General features: G+C 27.8%; 1 protein-coding gene across 1 annotated transcript; it reads right to left on the bottom strand.

Moving 5' to 3' along the window:
* Positions 1-6,712: 6,712 nt before the first annotated feature.
* On the bottom strand, positions 6,713-13,368 carry LOC123297301 (NAD-dependent protein deacetylase sirtuin-1). The gene is made up of 7 exons (XM_044878910.1): positions 13,144-13,368; positions 10,361-10,485; positions 9,961-10,081; positions 9,330-9,821; positions 8,946-9,079; positions 8,721-8,863; positions 6,713-7,967 (listed from the first exon to the last, which is right to left on the bottom strand). The coding sequence occupies exons 1-7, from the start codon at positions 13,292-13,294 to the stop codon at positions 7,031-7,033; spliced, it is 2,103 nt and encodes a 700-aa protein (XP_044734845.1). The 5' UTR covers positions 13,295-13,368; the 3' UTR covers positions 6,713-7,030.
* Positions 13,369-24,008: the final 10,640 nt, after the last annotated feature.

The following is a 24,008-nucleotide window of genomic DNA, read 5'->3' as shown; positions in this document are numbered from 1 at the left end:
ATGTAAAAATAATTATTGTAAGGTCGTTAATAAAATATTAAAAAATTTGATGATAATATTGCAATTTGTGAAAAAATCCTTCTATCTCTCATTTTGCAAGAATGGGTAGAGTGGGCACTCGAAGACGAAAATGCATCGACGTCGAGGTTTTGTGCATTTCTTTTTTTCGAAATAATCTTAAAATTTTATTATCTAAAGATATAACCTCATAATGAAGCAATTAACCCGTGGCTAAAAACAACAACAAATTTCGTAGAAAAGTGTTAAATCAAAAGTTCTTAAATTAATATTAGGAGAACATGTATTAAAAATAGTAATTATATATCTAGAGTATTAGGAGAGCATTTGTAAAAACTAACATGTTTGCTTAATAAATTTATGATAGTTTTTCGTTCAAATGATTTAGCTCCGCGATCTTAGCACCTCATGTGCGGAATTTCGATTGACCAATTATACCATCTGAAAGGTCAGAAATTGGTCATAAAAGGTCAGTTGGTCTCATTAATTGGTCAGCATCAGAAAATTTTTTATTAAAGATTAAAGTTTTTCAAGGTCAATTAATAAGTTTAGCACCTCATTCGCAGAAAAAATAAAAAACTCCACCTATGCGCGATCGGGAAGCATTCGCTGATAATTGGTCAGCTAATATAAATAATTGGTCAGTTTAATTTAATATTAAAAAAAATTAAAAAAGTTGTCTCTGTCGTAACGCGCATGCTTTGAGCCGGATGGTTTTATCAGGGCAGTGAGTACTTACGCACAGCTCTTCACTATAAACCAGACAGAGTAGGGGAAATATTTTTTTTATAATTTTTACTTTTAAAAAAATGAATTTTTCCTTTTATTTAAATTTTTCACTCTTTTTATACCATGTATATATGAAATATACATAGTATATTAAGTTTAGTCCCAAGTTTGTAACGCTTAAAAATAATGATGTTAGTATAAAAATTTTGTCATAGGTGTTCATAAAATCACCTAATTAGTCCATTTCCGGTTGTCCGTCCGTCCATCCGTCCGTCTGTGGACACGATAACTCAAAAACGAAAAAAGATATCGAGCTGAAATTTTTACAGCGTACTCAGGACGTAAAAAGTGAGGTCAAGTTCGTAAATGAGCATCATAGGTGAATTGGGTCTTGCACCCATCTTGTAAACCGTTAGAGATAGAACAAAAGTTTAAATGTAAAATTTTTTTTCATAAACATCACTGTTTACTCGTGAGGGCGCCAATTAGGCGGAAATTTTATAATAGGTAGGTACTATACTTGATTATCAGTTATGTATGTGTCACATGTTTGTATGTGTAATGTGATAAATAAATCAACACTGACTATGCATGGTATTTCAACAATTAACTCAGTCAATTGTTTGTTTTCACTTGTATTATATATATTTGTACATATGTCACCTATAAAAAATTTGAATGAATAATAATAATGGTTATTTTATATAGTAAAAAATCAATTTTCGGGATAACGTTTTCAAATTAATATAAATAAATAAATATCGTTATATATTTTAAATTTTGTTTTATTTTATTCTATCCCATTTTTCCTTTCAGAACAAAATTATTAATTAACTAATTAATTTTTTTTAGTAAAGGTACAAACAAATTTTTATAAAATATAGGTGAGATAAAGAAGTTGGATTGTAAATACGTAATATTCTTTTTGGATTTTCATTTTATTTTTGTGTGGTATTTGGTTTATAAAAAAAAAGTTGATGCAAAAAAATTTTTTTAAGATGAAATTAATTATATGGAATTATGTGCAAGTAATTCGTAAATAGTTTTTATGTATTTTGATTTCATTTAAATAAAGTTGAAAACTCAAACCCTGTTTTTATTTTATTTTTCCCCATCTCTCTGTAGCTATACAATATTATTTCAGTTAAAAATAAGTGAGTATTTCGAACTTCACGATAGGTAAGTATTTCAAACTTCGTTTGCCATTTTTTTTGGTAATAATACTACTCAAAATTTTCCGAAAATGAGTTTTACTTTTTGTTATAATTTAAGAAAGTCGAAAATATGAATATAATTATTTATTAATACGAATAACAGAGCCCTAATGGTATAATGGTTAGCGTATCTGACTTCGAATAAATAGTCCCTTGGTTCGAAACTAGGTGAGGACATATATTAAAAAAAAGTTCATTAAATCTTTTAAGCAAAATCTGATTTTTATTTTCATTTTTTTTCAGATTTCCACCACAGCATGTTTGCCTAGTAAATGATGAAAAAATTAGTTTTTTTTCGTTCAAAAACTTCAATTTTTTTCACATTTCTACTAGGAGAACATCAAGGACGGACGGAATAAGTAGTACCTGATAGCAAGGTAATTGTTGTCACCTCGTAAGTCAGAAAGTTAGCGGTCTGCACACCCGTGTTTGGTGAGTGTGACCTCTAGTGGGCAGACCAATAACTTTCTGCCAAAATAAAATTTTAGACTTTCGGGGTGAAAACACTTACTCACCTTTCTCCTTATCAGGAACTACTAATTCCCACTTATGTTCTCCTAGTACAAATGTTGAAAAAATTGAAAATTTTTTCGAAATTATATTATTTTTTGAATATAAAAAAAATTAAACTGACCAATTATTTATATTAGCTGACCAATTATCAGCGAATGCTTCCCGATCGCGCATAGGTGGAGTTTTTTCAATCTTTAATAAAAAATTTTCTGATGCTGACCAATTAATGAGACCAACTGACCTTTTATGACCAATTTCTGACCTTTCAGATGGTATAATTGGTCAATCGAAATTCCGCACATGAGGTGCTAAGATCGCGGAGCTAAATGATTTGTCTAGCATGTTTTTCGCTACGTGGTATATTTTTAGACGGTGAGTATATTTTTCGTCAAACCTTAGACATAACAAGCTTGAAAATGAGGGATGAATCATGTAATTTGATAAAGCAATAAGGAAGATAAGGCTATAGGATAGAAAACAACTTGCTAGAGTAATAAATATATAAGATTAAGCTCATGTTTAGGCATATACTTTTTACAAGAACAAAAGGATCTTCAATAAAAACTATAATTTTGCTAGAGTCGCGCTCATTAAATAAACTTTATAACTGATGTTTGCAACAAAGTTGTCAACCTAGCCACAGACGCATCAACAAGGTTGTTAATACAAAGTCACTCCCACAAAAAACAAAACTTTTTGATTTTATTCAACATAGTTGACAATATGAAATTTCATTCATCAACCCATCCACACTCTTTCACCTTGGTTTTCAATATTACATATTGTCAACTAAGTTGAATGTGTGTGGGGCGCTTTAATAAAGTAGTTTCTATGGTAACTTCCTGAAATAAAATTCATGCACGGAGTGAATACAGACCTTTTAAAGACACCTTGTATATTTATTAATTTTATCATGAGATTTCCTTAAAAAAATTTCAAAGAAAGTGTTTAAAAAATAAATAAAATTCAATTTGCGTTTTTAAAGGCATTTAATAAAAAAATTTTCAAAGATATTTTATTTCACTGTAATACATAAATATAAAAAAAATATGTTGTTTTATTTACAAACCTAAATGTTCTGTTATAAATATTTTGAAAAGTGAAAAGTAAAATTAGTTTTGAAATACAAATAGAAAAAAGAACAAACAACATAAATAATTAATTATACTTAATTTATAATCATAATAAAGCAAATTAATTCTGCACATCTAAGTAGTAATAGTCCATCATGATCCAGCATTGCCGTACCGAAAATTATTCGTTTATTGCAATCGAAAATATCACTTAACAAATAATTCGATAGATTTAGCAATAGCATAAAAAAACCACATATTAATTACAGATTTATGATAAATATAGACCAGGAATACAAGTTCTCCGGTTCGTTAAGTTACGTCACTCTCAAAGACATAAAGAATGAACTGGGCAATACTCGCACAAGATTGATCGATCTTTAGAAATAGATAAAGCGACTGTGTCCAGTTCTTTGACGATCTCTCCGACCTTAACTCTGTTGACATGAAAGCACTTCTGCTATTCTTAAACAGCTCCGAATGGTTCATTAGTGGTCGGAGACCAGAGACAACCCAGGACAATCACTCTAACCAAAACTGAAAATGCCTCCCGGTCAATGGTATTTGGAGATTGACCTTATAAGAGGGTATTATAACCAATTGGGGATATAATGATACGCCGAAATCTATATTTAATATAAGCCTGTGTTTCTAATAATTTTCAACACTCCAACACTGTTTCATATTGAACCATAATTGAATTATGTCCAAATTGTGTATTTTTAATTAATAACTATCAATTTTTTTCCAACCCTAATCTATTTTTGTATATTTTAATAATTTATGTGGAACGTAGTTGTACTATTTTACAATTTTAATATTTACAAACATCTTTTAAAGTGTATGAAAATTAAAAAAAAAACTTTAATAATTAAATTAATGATAATTGTTTTTGAAAAGTTTTATAAAACACTGACTGTTTTTTCAATGTGGACGAAATTATTGTTGACTCATTTATTGATATTCGAGTTATTTGGTATTTTAAACTAAAATGTTTTACGCTGTTAAAATATTTAAATAGTATTTCTAAATAGAAATTAATACACTTTTTGAATATCAACAAAATAAAACATTTTCCAAGGTTTTTTTAACACTGGTAATTTATTGTTTTGTTTCTTTATATTAAAAAAAAAATAATAGGGCTAATTGGTAGGGCGCTTGACATGAATCCAAGAAGTCCGGGTTCGAGTCCTGGTTCGAGTGTATTTTTTTCAATTCTCTTTAATTAAAATAAAAAGATTTTCCATACAATTTCCCTTGTAAATATGATGTTTTATTTGTAAAACTACACCGTATTTATGTGTTCTAATGTCGAAGGTACATAATTTTACATATTGATTGTAAATTTAGGATTGCGTAGATAAAAATAAAGATCAATATCTTAAGTTTCCAGGTCACTTTGAATTTCTCGTTTTTCTGCATGTTCTTTTCAAATTTTCCTATTTTTTTCCAATATAATATAAAGAAACAAAACTTTTAAATCAACTCATAATAATTAATGTCAATAAATTAACAAACAAAAAAATTACACATAATAATTTTAGGTAATTTTAGGAATGTTAGAAATAGACAATGTTTGTAAGTATTTCATTATCAATATAAATTTTCTTACTGAATATTATGGAGAAAAAAAATGTCTGTAACACATTGTATACTTCCAACATTTTAACTATTTACAATAATTTATATACACTATGTTTAGTTTACATCTTGGCATAAGCATCTCCCATGAGTATGACAAAGTACATACGTTAAGCATTGCGTGTAAGACGTGTTATATGTTTCTTGAAATTTTTGTAGCTTCGGTTACCTTTGAGCTGTACAACTTAACGCGTATCGAAGCTACATTCAACACAAAGCAAGAAAAAATGGTTATAACACCTCTTTCTTGAACGCATTGCTTAATGTATACATACGTACTCTCTCATACTCGTAGAAGATGTACTATGTAAAGATGTAAATTAAACAACCAGTATACTAAAAATTTGAACACTTTTAAAAAAATATCTTAATATCTATAAATTTCGATTATAAAAACGAAATGTTATTACTTTCTAGTTATTTATAACAGTATATCTATCCATTTACAAATCATAAATAATCTTTTACAAGGTTTATTGATTTATAAATGATAATTGAATAGTTTATCGATCTTTTTTAATATTTTGATTTATGACACCATTAAAAATTTAAAATGCTTTTTTATAGTTCAATGAATTAAACAGAAAAGAAAAAATACACTATACCCTGTAAAAATTTATAAGAAATGCCTTGTTAATTATGAAAAACCTCTTGTTTTTCTTGAATTTTTATTGTTAGTAAAGTCTCAATATATTAAAAAAGATGAATATTTTTAAATTTGTATCACACAAAAAGAATTCAAATCGTTCATAAAATGTCGAATTCAAGTTAGAATATAAATTTAAATTACAACAATTCATTTACTAGAGCAGGCGCTTGATATAGTTAATCGTGCAAAATTCGAAGACCACATTTTGGCAATTGATTCTTATTCAGAAAAGCTTATTGATTAATAATCCGGATTAAAAGAAGCGCCTGCTCTAAAATGATCACCCATGTTATTAACAAAATTAAATTCGACATAATATATAAAAATTGATGAGAACCCTGAACAAAAATTAAATAAAAATGAATTTTTAAATATTTTGTTAAAAAATTGTAATTAATACTGATTTTTTTGTATGTTTATCTCTTCTCTAAATAATATTATATCTGTTTGAAGAATTAATAATAATAATTAATAACAAAATGAAAATTTTAACAAATATACGTTTAAGTATTTTTTTTTTTTTACAAAATTATAAATTAACAATTAAAGGTGTGTTCGTTCATCAAGACAAATCAAAAGTCACTTAGAAATTTCTAAGGCGACATTTTCTATAAATAAAAACAATAAATTTTCACACATAATATTTTATCACACAAACATTTTTTTTTTAATTGAAACAATAAAAATAAATTTTACAATTACTCCATAGGAACTTTTATTCATGTTTTCATTTATAGAAAAATAAATTAATAATTTAGAACCAGTAGCGATTAACTTACGGTACTTCAGCAACTTTTATTTTACGTTGAATTCCCATTTTTTTAAATTTATCATACACTGAATAGGAATTTTCAAAATATCAAACAATGGTCTTTGAGAGAACTGTAAAAAACTTTTTACTTAATAAAAATGTGAAAAATAGATAGTTTTTTGCTTTCATATAATGGATATTTAAAGTTACTGCGACATTAAAGTAGTAAAATCATCTGGTTAACGGAAATCGGGAAAATCAATACATTGAAAGATTGCAAATAAACTGAAAAAATCCCATTTCAAGTACAATAAGTTTAAAAAAAGGTTCATCTTGCTGTAATACCGTCAGTCAACCGCCTGCTGGCTCTTAAGCTATTTACAACTCGCCTCTATTTTGAAAATGCATTAAGTTTTAGAGAAAGAAATTGAATTCAACTAATTTATTTCATAAATTTTAAATATTTACATTTAATTTTAACCTCGGCACCAGGGAAAATATATTTATTCGGTGGCCGAAACATGAATGTATTTTCTGGTAGACATTCTGAAACATTTACACGTACATGTGACAGATCATAATCATCATTGATTCCCGAATCAATTGAATGATGTCGCTCTGTTTTTGTTTGACATGACGATGTATTATTTGCATGATTCGTCGTACTTTGCCAATTTGAAAAATGATCATCTAATCGATCATTCTTCAAAATTGTATTTAATTCATGGAACGAATTTTCTTCGTACTCACTATCATGTACATGATAGTTTAATGGTGTTTCAGAATGATTGAATTCATTAAAATCTGATGAATCTGTACTAACTGTGGTTGTACAAGTGTTATCAGTTCCAGTACCATCGTCAAAGGATATACTTGACGGTGAAAAACTATTTGGATAAACTTTATTTGATATTTTAATAAATTCATTTGTATATTCTTTATTACTATTAATCTCAATTTCATTATCGAATGTAGTCGCTTCCATTTCTAATGTACACTTGTTGTTTGAACAGTTGCTCATCAAACAACTGGACGATGAACGTAAAGTATTTGAAAATGTACATGATTCTGATTCAAGACAACTACTTTCTTCACTCTCTGATGGTATTGTTGCTGTTGAACCATCATCCGTTACAGAATTACTAACATCTTTATCGAATAGGGAATTTTCATAAGAAAAATTTGTTAAATGTGAATGATCATTACCAATATTTGAAAAATGACTGCTACTTGATGCTGTTTGATGATGGTATAATGATGTGTTTGGAGATGTTGCTGTTGATGATGGTCGACTTGGTAAATTATTTATGGGTCTATTTAATAATTTTGTTCGTTTTAATGGTGGACTCCAATTTACATTATTCCAACTTTCACCCAATCTAAATCAAAATTCAATTTTGTTATTCATTTTATATAGAAATTAAACAAATTTAAAGACCCCGCAATATTAGATAGAAAAATGGCTTTAACGAGTGGTTTTCGAACTACTGGCGACCAAAGCTACAAATGTCTTATAGTTTTAGTATATGACTAGGAAAATGACTTTTTGTGAAACTTTTTCAATACCCACCTCCAAGATGTTTTTCGAATCATAAGCTCTGACGGCCACAAAATTTTTTAACGGGTAGTTTTCGAGCTACGGGCTTTTAAAGCTACATGTACATTATAGTTATATGCTCGAAAACTACCCTCTAAAAAATTTTGTGGCTGTAAGAGCTTTTGGTCAGAATGATCCAAAGAAAATTTAGGATGTGTTAAAAAAGTTTCTCAGAAAGCCATTTTTCTACCTAATATTGAGGAGTCATTTCCGATAATTTTAGATTTAGGATTGAAATTTTTTGTACCTTATTTTCAACTTTGATGATGAATTTTGTTATAACTTTATAATTGTAGACGAAAAATAAGAACACAATTTTTCGATATCTGCCTTGATTTTCGAAATATCGAGAGCTAAATAATTCAACAAAATTTTCAATTTTCGATATTTTGAAAATTACTCCAGATATCGAAAAATTAAACTACCGTGCTCATACAACTTTTTATTAGTCTGGCATAACCGGTTCTTTTTTTTCCAATAATTTATTTAAGTTTAAGGATAATAAAATTGTAAAAATTTGAATTATTCAACTTACCTATGACAAATTTGACTAACAATAACATCTGAATCTCCTAGTAATTCAACGTCAAACGTACAATGTGGTAATCGTTCCCTGTTTATTAATATTTGTGGAATATTAGGTGGTAAAGATGCAGGTACTTCAGCTACAGGTCGGACCTAATTTAAAAAATAAAAATCAGTTTTCAAACACAGGAGTAGAAATTAAAATCATGATGACGAAATAATTTGATATACGTACTTTCAATGAAGATCCAATAACAAGAAGTAAATCACATGATGTCCTATCTACTTGAATACATTTGTAGAATTTACTGGGCAGATCCTCACCGAAGAACGTTATGTTTGGTTTCATTATTCCATTTTCAACAAGTTCTAAAAGAAAACAAATTCAACATGCAGAAATTAGAAAAGACTTCGAAAAAAGTATTGAATTTAGTTCTGAAGGACAAGTAAAACTAAAACGTGTACGTTTATCAGAATATCCTGAACTTGAACAGTATTTGCTAACATGGGTTAAGCAACTTCGCAACAAAAACGTTCCGGTAAGTGAACCGATGATGAAAACTACTTTACGAATAAAAAATGTGATATTTTGTATATTTTGCATAAAAATAAAAATTACCTGTAAAATTAACGTTGAGATCTGTTGCCGATATACTTGATGAATTTGGATTACAATTTTTGCACACAGGTATTCTTTGTTCAAATATATCCTCACGAATATCTTCAGCATCAACGGTGTGTTGACAACGTGTACAGGTAGCTTGTGCAAAAGATCCATGGCATTCAATAACTCGATTAATTCCAGCCGCTCGTTCTAACGTGTCAATATTTTGTGTGTAATTTCGTAGCAATCGACCATGACTTTCTAATGCTTTTATAAATTTATGGCTTGCAGATGGACTAAACCTTCCTGGATAAATTTCTTTAGCGAATTTAAAAAATGGTCTGGGATCTTGTCTAAAATAACCGCTATCAAACATTGCATGAGGGTCTGGTAAATCTGGGAAATCTTGTGCTAAACGAGCGTATATTCCATCTCGCGAACGAAAATCAGGTATACCACAAGAAACTGATACACCGGCTCCAGTTAGAACTAAAATTCTTCTTGATGCTATAAAATAAAACAACAATTAATTTCAACAGAAGAAAGGAGTGTTACAATAACGGAAATAGATGATATAAATTTTGAAAATAATTGAATTTTTGATAAAATAATGACATGATTTTTATTGAAAATATAAACAACTTACATCGAATCAACTTGATAACATCAACAAAACGAGAAATGTGTAACAATCGCTGCCGAGGCGGTGGAGTGAATAGCTGACATGTTAACTCCAACCATAACTTTTCATCGATGATTCCTCGCATCTGTAAATTATAAATTTTGTATAAAATTAACTGCTTCTCAGGACTTCATACCCCCGTTTCCCGTTTGTATTATCAAGTGAATAATCCAGACTATGCCGAAGAAAATATTGAATCTTAAAATTTCGAATAAAACAATAGAACCTTAAAGTTCCATTGAAATTCAAAATTAAAAAAACTTTTTATTTCTTATGTTTGAACAAAAAAGCGTTTATCAGAAAATTTAAATCCCCATCCCTTCAGAAAAAGAAAAAAATTTTATTAATAAAGATAAAAACTTACAGCAAATATTCGTTCAATTAATTGCGAATCCGCAGTGATCTTTTTGATTGGATTTCTTGTAATACATGTTCTGGCATCTTTATCCAAAAATGAAAATTCATTAAATCCAGAATCTGTTGAAGTACCTAACAACAAAAAACAATCGTTGGTAATTTGGCTATAGCTATCCTATATATATAAGTTTTAAGCTTTATCTCTTTCTTAGCTCATTATTGCATTCTTCATTGTTAAAAATCTTTGGTTGTTTTAAATAGGGTTGCCAAATCAAAATTTCAAAAAAACTGGAGATCTCATACCTTTAAAATCGAATATTACCCATTTTTTGTCTTTGTAAGTATAAATTATGCAATTTTGGATACCCTGTATATATGAAATATATATCAAGCTTAAAAAAGTAATGCTTAAAAAAAATTATGCTATGAACAAAATTTTGGTATAGTTGTTTATAAAATCATTTAATTAGTGCATCTTTAGCCCGTTTGTCTGTCCACCCGTAATCACGAGAAGTCAAAAACGAAGAGAAATCGAGCTGAAATTACAGCGTGCTCAGGATATAAAAAGTGAGTTTGAATTCGTAAATGAGCAACATTAGTTAGAGAGATGTACATATGATTTACTGATGGTCATGGTAACCGTCTGCTGAGCCTTAAATATGATAGTAGGTAATGTTCCAAGTCGCCCTGTAAATTTAATATACTCTGATATATTTCATATAAAGGGATTATTAACGTCCATATCTTATTGAAAGTTTCTTGTTTCTATTTACCGCTCAACTCTTTCACTTGTCCCAAAATTTCTTTGATTTAATTACAAAAATTATTGTCTTATTTAATAAATTATCCGTAAAGAGATTAAATATCCATAAGGTCGTTTTTTACTATACCAAAATATTTTTAAATAGAAACAGATTTTGGCTATACGGTGTTGATATTCTGTTTTGTATCAAACAGAATAAGCATTTTAACAAATAATTATTGCAAGTTAAAACTAGTGTCTTTTATAACTGGAAAAATTTGATTTTTTGATCATTTTAATTCTAAATTATTTTGTTATAAGGGAGCAACAAAAACGTTTTTTTTTTTGTGATGGGGTAAATTGTTCTTCATAGACCATAGGTTGTTAATACTGAATCCTACCCCCCCTTCATGTGATTTTGTTTTATTGTTAGTTACTTTGATTAAGATTTTGTTATTTTCTTTCCAATTATAATAGCTTATCCCGTAAAACCATAGCTAAAGGGGATGAAAAAGGGTACAAATATCTCAAAAATTAGAATGTTTGTCGCAAAAATTGTCGTTGGTAAATTTGAAACAAAACTTTTCTTTTGCTAAAATTAACGATTTTCGAGATAAAGATTCCCTTTAAATGGGTAGATCTACCGTGTTTTGATCGTTAAACCGTTTTTTTTCTCGTAATCAAGACTAAGCCAATAATTTTCGCACCTCGGCAGGTATTTTTTTGTAATTTTACAGCATTAATTTGCGTTAAAATTTCGAATTTAAGTCAAAATAATTATCTGCTACCGTTTTTTGTTCGAAATGGCATGATAACACTGATTTCAAATTGAAAAATATCTCAAATGAGGAAGGAAAACTATTTGAAATCTTTTATCCCCTTTAACTATAATTTTCCGGGATATAAATCGCAAATTCTACGTAGTAGAAGGGTTTGATATTAACAGCCCATGTCATTGTTATTCATTTAGCTTTATAAATTTTCTAAAAACCCTTGTACATTATTTCATACAATTTTAAAATTTTTTCAAAAGTTAATCATATAACCTTTAAATCCTGTAAAACTACTACCAAATACATTTTTTAAAATGCTAATATACTTAATTTAAAGAAATATTTTAAAGTTTTAATGATTAAATTATTAAATTATAAATATTTATTATAATTCACAATACCTACCAACACCAAATCGATATAGTAAACAAAATTGTAAAGTTAACAATATTAAATTATAAACCAACTTAGCGTGTGACAAACCAACTCAAAATAATGACTTATGTGGTGATTCAAAAAATTTGTGGCTAATTTGAGGTTTCCGTAAAGAAATAAAAGAAAAATAAAAACAACCTAATCAAGGTATAAATTATTTATTTTATATTCTTAACGAGGTATAATAAAAAATATTCCATTTAAAAATTAGGGTAGAATAATAAAAATATATAACAAAACTAGGTACAAAATACAAAATTTATTCACTTTTGAAGCGGGTAGTTTATTTACAAATCTAATTCAGTAACTTCATTTCAAATTTTTATAATGCTGTGCTCATGTGATACTGTTAATATTTTTGTTGTTAATATTTCAATTTTTAATTAATAATTGTACAAATTAAATAGAAATTTTAATCATTCGAATCCATTATCAAAAAAAAAAAATAAATTTATAAATCCGCTGAATAGTAGTACTTAGTAAACATACAGGCGCATATGACAACTCATATATAAGTACTCAAAGCAACTGAGGTAGGTTTTGAAAAGTAGAGAAAAAATGTTTAACCTAGACAGAAATTCATATTCAATTTATAACCATTAATTTCATCTCAAAAATTTGCCCATAAAATTTGCTGCGTTTTATAATAAATTACCTATTACAATATAAAATTTAATTACGTATTACGAAAAACAAATTTGTATATGAGTCATAAATTTCAATAATGGAGTCCATCTATCGTTATCTCCTTTTACATTGAATGACATCACAAATTTGTTTTTGGACGCCATATTGGAACAAATAAAATTTTTAATAAAAACATATTTTAAATTAATTTACCTTCACATACGTCCAGATGATTTTCGGAAAATGATGAAAATGTTTCGAATTGTGAATTTGAACAACTATTTGTACTTGAAATTTCTTCGGTATCATGTTTACGGCGTTTAAATGGTATTTCAAAATCCGAATGGTCTGATGCAGAAGCCATTTTAAACAGAATTGATTTATGTACTTTCCAATGGTGATCTCTTCAGACGCAAGCGCGCATTTGCGGCTAGAAGAGAAAACTTGCCCTTTTTTATTGTCGATACCATAGATAAGTTTTTAGAACACCACTTTTAAGTATGGAATGGAAAATTTATTCAAATGAAGGAAATTTTTAGTCTAATTGATGATAAAAATAAATAAAACGTGATCTTAATATAAAATAAATATTTATTTAAAAATGATTACACAATTAATACTGCTCAAAATTAAATTTAATTTGTTAATAATAACATGATTTTAATAAAATTAACTAAATTCGATAATTGATAAATGACACTTTTCAGCAACAACATAAATGAGTACCTATAATAATAAACTTTGTTGACATTTAATTACACATAAATTTTTACAAATATTGTTATGTATTATTATTTAAACATATAACTCACTTGTGTCTATTTTCAAACTTATAATTAGAAAAAAAACGAGTAATTACACAATTAAATATTCTCTAGTCTTGATACACATTATTTATTCACTTTTTACTTCAAACTGAGAATAAGATATTAATATTTTACTGCCAAAAAACATTTTAAAATTGAATTTAACTTTTTTGTCGGTTACCAAATAAAACATGCTTCGATTTAGCTGGATAGTGTGTTGGCTAAAGACACTGTACTTCCATAGATAACATTTTAAGTTTTAAACTTTTAATTTATTTATAGTACGCTAGATAGAGTATTTACTTTAAAAGTTTTTTGTGGGATTTTTGAATTTCTAATCTGTGACAGAGACTATATCAGTTTACCGATATATTCTCTGTCTGTGATGAGGAACGAACATATAAGTTGCTTAAATATAAAAAAATGTTATTTTTGAACCCGATTTGTAAGAATTTTTCCAATACAAAGTAAAATTTTATCGTAAGAAAAAGAGAAACGCTTACTCAAAAAAAATTTACATTAAAATAAAGAGTGTCCTAAATAAGTAAATTTCAAATTTTTCGATATCAAAATTTTATATTTTAAAGCATTAAACATTCACTGCAAATATTTTCTTTTTTTTTTACTTATGTAGAAATAAGAATACTCGTTTTCCGTACTTTTTTCCATGTGACAAATAGCAAACAGCAAAGGAATGTTTATAGGAAAAATTTTCAAACTTACCAATTTCTTACTTAATTCACCCACAACACTATATCCCACTGAATTGAGCAGGCTATTATCTATTATTTCTTTAGCCTGTTTTTACTGCCCACGCGAGATCTTTCTTATTTCTTTACCAAATTCTATGATTTACCACTCCTTTTCAAGCTTATCGTGCCAGCTACTGACCGCTTAGAAAAAAAAGCTGGAGAAATAATATTAAGATTTTGTTAATTTTGTTCATTCTGTAACTTTGTATATCATATCTGTAATAAAATTGCCTATAAATAAAAACGTCAGTGAGTTCCCCTGTGCCCTTGTCATAATCGTATGTACATACATACTTATAATATGTATGAGTAAGTATAAGTATATGTATTAGACAAGGACACAGGGGAACTTACTGGCAGTCAGGCTTCGCATATCGCATCCACTTACATCGCGTTCTCCATCTTCATATCTCTATGGTTTTAACTGCGGAACTCCGCACGGGTCGAGCTAGTTTAGGATATTTGAAAAGACAAAGGAAATATTTTGACAATTAAAAATTTCATTATTTCTTTTTAACTTTACATTTACATTTTGTCTAATAAAATACAATTAATTTAATTAAAACGAAAATAAAACAATATAAAAATTATAACTAATATGATTCAAACTTAATATAAAATGTCGCTTAGAATCAGCCTTAGAATTATTTTTTACTAAAAAAAAAATCGAAAAAAAAGAGTAAAATTATATTTGAAAGTTTTTTTTAATGAATTTAGATATATTTTATTTATATTAATACGAAGAGTATTTTGTTTTTATATTTTTTACAATAATAGTATCTGTTCAAAATGAGAATTACATGAGTTTTTTTATTAGAATATCAAATATCTACAACAATCGAATTTTTATTTGTTTATATTTTGTAATAGCTTTGTTTCTTTATCAACTCTTCATTATTATAAATGAATTCTTTAATTAAAATTAATTTTATTAATATGATAAAATTAATAGTATTTTATTTTTGAATTAATTATCTATAATAATAACAAACTTGATTACCACTTTGCAGTTACAACGCAGAATGTTTTATAAATAAAATATTAGTAATGTTGCGTACGGGCGATATTGAATTCATCATTCTGATCAAATAAAAACTGGGTAACCACAAGCGCAACAAGCTCTGGTGCGTTTTCTCAAGGACATTTTAACTACGAATATACAAAGTAGTAATCTGTGAAAGTTTAATAACTGGCAAAAATAATTTGAACTTTTAAATACATCATGCTCAAAAATCTTCCCTCAAGTGTATTAATTGAGTAATAGTTCGCATTATATAATTTCAAATACAGAATGGGTTTCAATAGGAATGAATCGGAAACGCCAATTTGTTATTAATTCTCATTTTTAATAGGAAATTTATTTTGTTAAGAAGTTTATTAATCGAGTCAAAGAAATTTTTAATATCTTATTCGAAATGAAGTTTTAAGTTCGAGGAAGCAGTACAGAATGATTCACAAAGTTTGAAAACGAAGTGGAATAACGATTTATATTTAATTTTATTCACAAGTAATTTTTCTCAACTATAATGCTTCCGTTGAAAGCTATGAATCTAATGAAATGATTTCGAAAAAGTTTCTTCAAATGAATGAAGCTAGCTTATTCGATATTTTGTATTTGTTCTCAAAATAGATATATATTTGTCAAAAAATTGTAAAAAATATTACGCCAATTTATCACCTGACGTTTTTTTCTGTTATTTTAATGTTTACAAAAATATTAGTGATTTTTTTCTAATAATTATAAATATTAAAAATTTCGTTACGATAACTTGATGAATGTTTTAACGATACATACGCGATGTGACTAATATTGCTCTCGCCAAAAACAAATCTCATGAAAATCGGTTCGGTAATGATGAGAGATTCTTGATAATTTTATTGACTCGATTAACAAGTGGATCTTAGGATGTGATCACACGACCGTCAATTTTAACGCAGTTTTTTTTCCGACGTCCGTGTGAACACCTCCATTTAACACACTGAATTGGTAAATTACACTTGTGTAAATAAAATGGGAATGTTTTCGATTCTATTTGAATGAGTTATAAACTGTACAATGGATTAAAAAATCAGGTACTCTCCATTTCAGAAAATACTGTTAAGCAAAAATTTATACAAAGATAAAGAAATAAAGCTATTCGAGGTCATTCTATAATATTCATCTATGATTATTTCATGGGAGCATGAAAATGTTCATCACAGTAACAATTTGTTTTAAAGAATATGTTTTTAATTAAAAAAATAATTTTACTTAACGCATTTCAAATTTGATATACAATTATTAATAATTAATAATCTATGAATAATACTTTTCAAGAACAGCTAACTTACTAAGCACATAATTCTTTCTGATTTCAAGTGTTTTTTTCTTCTTTTTGGAACAAAGTATTTAAGCTTACTACAAATATTTACAAATAGAATTTAGAATTTAAAAAAAAATTATTTTAATTTTTACTATTTTCTAATAAATATTTGTTTATATGTTAAAATTTTAAATAATTTATTTTACTCCATGGCTATTTAAATGTTAATGTTTAAAAAATTTCAAATGTAAAATTTATTGTTTACGAAAGTTTTCTTGGGGGTGGATGTATGTAAAGAAATACTTACAGGGTTTTTACTAAATTGTTTTCTTCGAATCGAATTTTTTAGGTAAATTTTTCGAAGTCAACCTATATTGAAGAACGCCGGCATTGCGTTTATTTGTTACACTTTGTGTATCCTGCATATTGGTATGAGTAATGTAGGAGTGTATTAAGAAAGTTTCTTAGAAACCAAATTTTAGAAAATGTATTCAAAACCATAACATACTATTTTTCTCCCCGACAGAGGCGGAAAGCGGCAACCTCGTTTTCATAGTGGGTGAGAAAAAATACTTTCTGCATCATAACACTTACAGATTTGGATTTCCCCACCAGAATGGGCGGTAATCAGCTAGTAATCAAGTTTTTTTTTTTATGCCCTATTTGTCAAAATATAGCTTAAAATGATGACTAAACTATATCAGAGAAAGTAATAAAACTAACCGTATCATGATGGGCTTGAACGTAGTTGTCATTCGAGCATTCTTTTTTAATTGTCTATGGTTTAGTTATTCCATTTAGTGCATTTTTTTAAGACTTAAGCCTGCCGTAAATATACCATCACTAAATATAGTATAAAATGATAGCTCATTACAAAGAAATTAAATGAACTGCATCTCGATATCTTCAACAATTTACGATTTTATTTATAAAGATATTGAAAAATAGTGCATTAATATTATTTTACATTCATGTCACCTCCCTTACATTAACATAAACAATAATTTTTCTTTATACACGGCCGGAAAGTACGTATTTGCTGCTTCTGTTGGGAGGCAGAAAATCCGACATTTATGCTTTGGTACCAAAGGGCAGAAAGTTCGAGAGCTCTGAACTGCGTGCCATGATAAAAGCGCAGTATATCGCGCAGTACAGGAATTTCAAACTTTCTGCCTTTATAGTGTAATATACTATTAATTTATGAACTGTAAACAATTTTTGAAGTTATTTACATGTTCTTGTGCAAAAATTTAAAATTTTTGATAATTAGTTTATGCAGTTGAATCTGATAAGGCACAGACACTATAGCACGTAATTTTATACACGTTTGTTGTATTTTATAAATTAAACTGGGTGCACATCATAGATAAAATTTTTCTTGTGTCTTTTCCGCTAGACGTTCTCTTTGAAGGCGCCCAAAAACTTTAACTATTGGCAACTAGTTCGTTTTGAAAATAACGAACAAAATGATTTTTACGTGTATTCAACTGTCTTCAAAATTGCACCCATACCAAATGTTTTATAAAATTTACAGATCATCCAACGGTAATCTTACACCTGGCTAATCCGGCGTCCCCTGTAATCCGATTATTGTTTTTGTATTGAATTTGTACTTCAGAGTGAGTATAACATATAGAATCTTATCATTGGATTTGTGTTTTGCCGGATTACAAGATACTCTTTTGTAAAAAATTCTGGACTATAGGGGGTCATAGGCAGTACTCTATAATCCGACAAATTCGATAGTCCGACACTGCCCTGCAAAACGTTTGCCGGATTACTGGGAGTCCACTGTATAGCTTTCATCAATTATATTAAGATGTTCAACAGTGGTGATGTCACGGTGAAGTTACAATTACGGTTAGTTATTTTAGGGGGACAAGATAATGAACATGTTAATAGTCGACAATTTTCATACGACTTTTTACATTTTGTTCTAAATTTTATTTCAAATTATAAATTAATCTTTAAAAAAGCATTGCCAAATCAAATACTTCCTCATGAACTAAATTGTAGATAGTGTAGGGTTTGATACTAATAGTGGACAGAATGTAATTTCTAAATAAACGTTTTTACAAAAATAGTGTACTATTATTCGTATAAATACGTGTTCTGTTTGCTATACACCTCACACAAAGAAATTGCACTCTATGCACTTTAATGCGAATTTTATCTACATATATCTTATCTACACTATTTACATATACTCTAGGTGAAAGTATTAAAAAAGATCATAGATAGATCTATAATTGATTTAACTTTTTGAAGTAAAAATTACGATAGCGCACACTTTACACGCCAGAAGTTTTTAAAATTAGAAAATAGTAAAATTATGTTTGTAAATTATTATATTTCGCTTAAAACTATAGATTTGTTCGTTATTGCTGAACTTTTTGCATGCATTGTTATCGAAACATGTTCTTTATTACAATAAAATTTTTAAAATTAAACAGTTAATCGAATTCGTTATATTGATTAAAAAGACGAAGAAATTTTACACTATGTAAAATTTTGTGTGCACTTTATTTATCTACCTTACGGTCCCTTAAATAGAACTGTTCTTACTTGAAACAATAATTAAAAATGAGAAAAATCAACTTTGAATCGCATATAATCCAATCGTTTTTAAACAATAAAAATTCCGAAAACGAAAACCTTGTACAATTTTTTTAAAGAAAATAATTATCATTTGATTGTTTTTCACGAATGATTTTACTCATTTTACTGTAGCTAGATCCAGTGGTTAGTTAGTTGAGTGCAGCAGTAAAAAACAAACCTTGTAACAAAAGGAAAGCAAAGAATATTGAAAAGTAAATTTTGTAAAATAAAAATTTAATTTTACATTTAATTAAACGTTTGTTAAAAAATACTGAAGTGTTTTCTTGAAAATTTAGAGATTGAATTAACGTTTTGCTAAAGAAAAACTACTTCATCCAACATACTTTTCATTAAATATTTTAGCACCAAAATTAAAAGTTTACTTTTTTTACTCCCATTAAATTTTCACATTGCTTCTATTTTGTTTGCTGTCAAAATAAAATAAAAATTAATAAACGCTAATAAAAAAATTTATAATCACAATAAAAAATATATTCGAATTTTTTTGCAATTAAAAGGCTGAATTTTTTTTGTTTTATTCACGTAAATCGAACATGAACAAATTATACGAACTAAAAGAAAATAATACAATCGCTTTTTTTTTTTTTAAATTTCTATGTATATAATTTATTGCTGCTGAATCAAATTTTCGTAACTGAATAAAGGTAGAATAAGTGTTAGCTAAGCATCGATTTTTGGCATGAGTATTTTGATTTCTCAATTGCACAGATAAAAGGTCTGTAATGTCGGATTTAAAATTGTAATTTATTAAATTCACTTTAAAAAAATATAATTTTAAATTGAGTGCCTTACTTTCGCACGTTGACGTCATTTACGAACAGTATGTACATAAAACAGTAACAAACGCTCGGTATCGTAAATAAGGCACACACTTAAGCTACAGAAATACTTTTAACGGTTTATTATTGATATATACACTGAAAGAAAAAAAAGGGACCAAAACGAAGTGAAACAATTGGTAGGTGAAACAACTGTTCTAGTTTAAAGGTTGATAACATAATTTTGAATCTTAAAATTTGTAAAATGGTACTTCCGTACTGATTGGGGAACGGAAAGTCTTAGTATTATTAAAATTTGTAGTGTTCCATACTACACTTAAGTAAATCGGCATTAATTCATCAACTCTTGGACTATTTTATAAACAATTGATCAATTATAATTTTCGTTTCCACTGCCTATTATTTTATTTATCTATCAGTGTATATTTTAAAAATTACTTTTAAATAAGCTATCAAATATGGCATATTTTCATTTTTATTTGTCAGTACTTTAAAAAGTTTAACTGTAGCTTTTGTTGTAAATAGAAAATGCTAATGGAAGCCAATTGAAAGTTTACAAAAAGATTTAAAGTATGAATTAATAAACACAATTTTAAATCTACCTTCGAAAAATTTAAAAATATTTGTTCCCCGAATACAACATCTAATTTATCATAATTTTAATCGTTCTAACTATAGGGTTAAATGAGATTCACTTAAAAAATTTATTTCAGAGTAAAAGTTTGTATTCAAAGAATATTACAGTTACGTCAAAAATGGAAATAAATGTCGATTTTGAGACACTGCCATCGGAGTTTGATTGAAATAAAGAGCTACATTTTTCCACCTCCCTTTCCAAAAATATGTTTAAAAATGACATCTCTTTGGCAACGTCGTACCTAGTAATCGCAGTCAGTTTTGCCAAATTTAAATTCTCAAGCTTACTAAAAAGACGATAGAAAACCACTAAAAAACCACTAGACAACCAACAGTGTTACTAGAATATTTTTCGAGAAATACTACTAAATGTTTTGCCTACTAAAGAAAGAGTAAAACGACTAATTTTGGCGGTAAAACCACTGAGTTGACAACACAGGGCACAGTGCCTATATTTTAGATGATTTGAGAGTCGTAATTCTACTATGGTTCCATCTAGTTCTAGTATTTTAATTGAACATCAATTGATCGAATAAGTTTTCACACATAAATATATCAGTATTTAGTGCTCTTATATTTGTTCACATTTGCAACTAAACTGAAAACTGACAGTCTTCCTGATTATCAAAGGTATTCTATTCACGCCAGCTAATTATCAGCCCGTTTTAGGTCTTCATTTTTACAATTAACTAAATATGAATTGTAACGGGAAGTTAAATCCTTTTGGAAGTTTTTTAAAACTTGTCAATCAACTAGTATAAACTGAAATATAAAAAAGCGAACCCAACAAAGCCTGATTCAATTTGTTTAGAGTTAAACATGTATGTTCAAAGAATTTTACTAATTAATTGAAATTGGGGTTGATCAGATCATGTTCAACAAATGTTGTATGAATGTCTAACACGTTGCCTCTCGACATAATTCTAAAAAAATTTATCCGTGCCTCCAATAAAGACATATATATACTACCGAAGCAAGTACAATAATAATGTAGTATGTTGGTATGCGAACAATGCTTCGTAGAAACAGATTAATTTTTAAATATAAAATAACTTAATCCCCGAGAGACAACGCGTTAAATTAATTTTTTTATTCTTTCTGCGAAAGAAATTTCTTAAAAAAAACCTTTGCCATTTAGCCTATCAAATGAAATAGGAACCATTTTAAACTAAAAATCGAATACTTTTCTATATTAAAAATTTTAGCGTCATCTCTGAATATAATAATATAATTTCCATTCTTGCCGTAGTTATAATAGTCTTTGTTTCGATAATTTAAAAACTTAAAGACAATAAAAATTGATAGTCATTGGCTCCATACAACACGAAATAACAAATAGAATAAATTTTTTTTAATTTTATTCACTAATAAATATTTTTAAATGTGGAAAAAGCTTTGTTTCCTTATTTCAAACAATTATTATCTTTTCAACAGAAATAAAGTTACAAAGCTTTTATCATACTTTGTTTCTTACAATAAATATTGATTTCAATGTAAAGCTAACACTAAGAACACAAAATAAGTTAATAAAATATAGGAATTGAAAAAATATGCTGATACTTAGTTAATTGAAACATATGCGCAATATACATAATAAACGTTTTTGTTCCTTTATCGGACAGTTCTAAAATTTGCATTCGATGTTTCTAAATGACCATAGATTTCATCAAGAGGTGATATTCAACAGGTACGCAGCACTGGTATGATCGTTAAAACATTCTAAATATAAATGGATGAGAGCCGATCGTAGTAAATACCCTTAGATAACACTTAAACCTTTTTTTTTTTTTAAAGTAAAACTTTATTTCGCTTTAAAGGAAAACAACTTCTAAAAATTGATTCAAAGTCCTTAAAAAAATGCCACTTTCCATGAAAATCTTATAATAACCACGTGTCAGCATATACCACAAGTCTATGCTGAAATTTTTCTGGTGAAATGGCCCATTAGGAAAGCATGTTGTAAAAGATGCTCTTATATGTAAAAGTTTAAGCATCACGGCGTCAGTTTTACGCGATACAGGTGAGAATATGGATATCACACCATTTGATATCTCACCCCCGCACCAGCAAATATGTATGGTGTTGCTGGATATTAACTCTGTATAAGTATTCGAAGCGAATTACATAAATGCCGTACAGAAATAAATCCGATAACTTCCATACCGGAAGTTAAAAAAAAAAACTTAATCTTCCGTCAATTTCCGAAGCCCTGCGTGTTTATTTCTGTATGGCATTTATGTTATTCGCTTCGAAATACTTATGCAGATTTAGAATCCAGCAACGCCGTACATATTTACTGGTGCAGGGATGAGATACCAAGGACTCTAACACTCGACTGTTGATTCAATTAATTTTTCGTTACCTTACGAGCTCAACACCGGCTCAACCTATTAAGAGTAAATATTACGACAAATTTTTTATTATTTAGATTATCCTTAAAAATTTGTATAATATTTTCATAGAAAATGAAATAAAGACTTTGGCACACTGCCTAGACGAACAAAGCTTTTGCGTTTCTTTGAGCATTATGAAAATTTGAAAATAAAAGCTAAACTCATGTTGTATTACCTTAAATAGTTTACTATAATCGACTCTGTTACAAAATGAAAATGATCTTTAAGCGACACAGATTTTCTATGAACTTGTAATCTTAGTGGCTACTAACAATACTTATGAACGAATTAAACTTATAAATATGTGGTGTCATAGTTTTATGTTTGTGAATCGTTTGATTTTATTAATTGCTTAATTTACGTTTTAAAATAATTCTGTGTTTTGAATCTTTGAAATAAAAAAGACTAGTTTAAACACAGAAATTAATATTAGTTGAATCTTTAGATCGATATCTGAAATGTCTCGACATTTTTAGCGTACTCTTTTATTAAAAATTTTTGAATATCACCCTTGGATATCACTGGAACAGTGGAACTGATTGTGATTGTATAAAGAACGTTAAATAAAGAAACAAAACTGTTAAAAATTAAGAAAATAAAAATATATATACATTTTTGTTTTTGTTGATACGAAGTCCTGCTCAATGTTAACATAATAATGAATTCTCGTCTAATACGCTTAATTATACTTATATTTTGTTTTGTTGTTTGCATAATATGTATTTTTTTATTTTATTTTATTTATTTATTTTTTTTATATATATCTTACAATTAGCACTATTTATTTCTA

Source organism: Chrysoperla carnea, chromosome 4 (assembly GCF_905475395.1).
Source record: "Chrysoperla carnea chromosome 4, inChrCarn1.1, whole genome shotgun sequence".
Classification (NCBI taxonomy): Eukaryota; Metazoa; Arthropoda; class Insecta; order Neuroptera; family Chrysopidae; genus Chrysoperla; species Chrysoperla carnea.
Note: the sequence above shows the minus strand (reverse complement) of the source record. Positions and strands in the feature narration are given on the sequence as shown.

Coding starts and splice junctions, on each gene's coding strand:
- LOC123297301 (XM_044878910.1), bottom strand. CDS start 13,294: ATGGCTTCTGCATCAGACCATTCGGATTTTGAAATACCATTTAAACGC. Junction 10,486..13,143: donor TCATCTGGACGTATGTGAAG/GTAAATTAATTT, acceptor TTTTGTTGTTAG/GTACTTCAACAGATTCTGGA. Junction 10,082..10,360: donor TAATTGAACGAATATTTGCT/GTAAGTTTTTAT, acceptor TATAATTTACAG/ATGCGAGGAATCATCGATGA.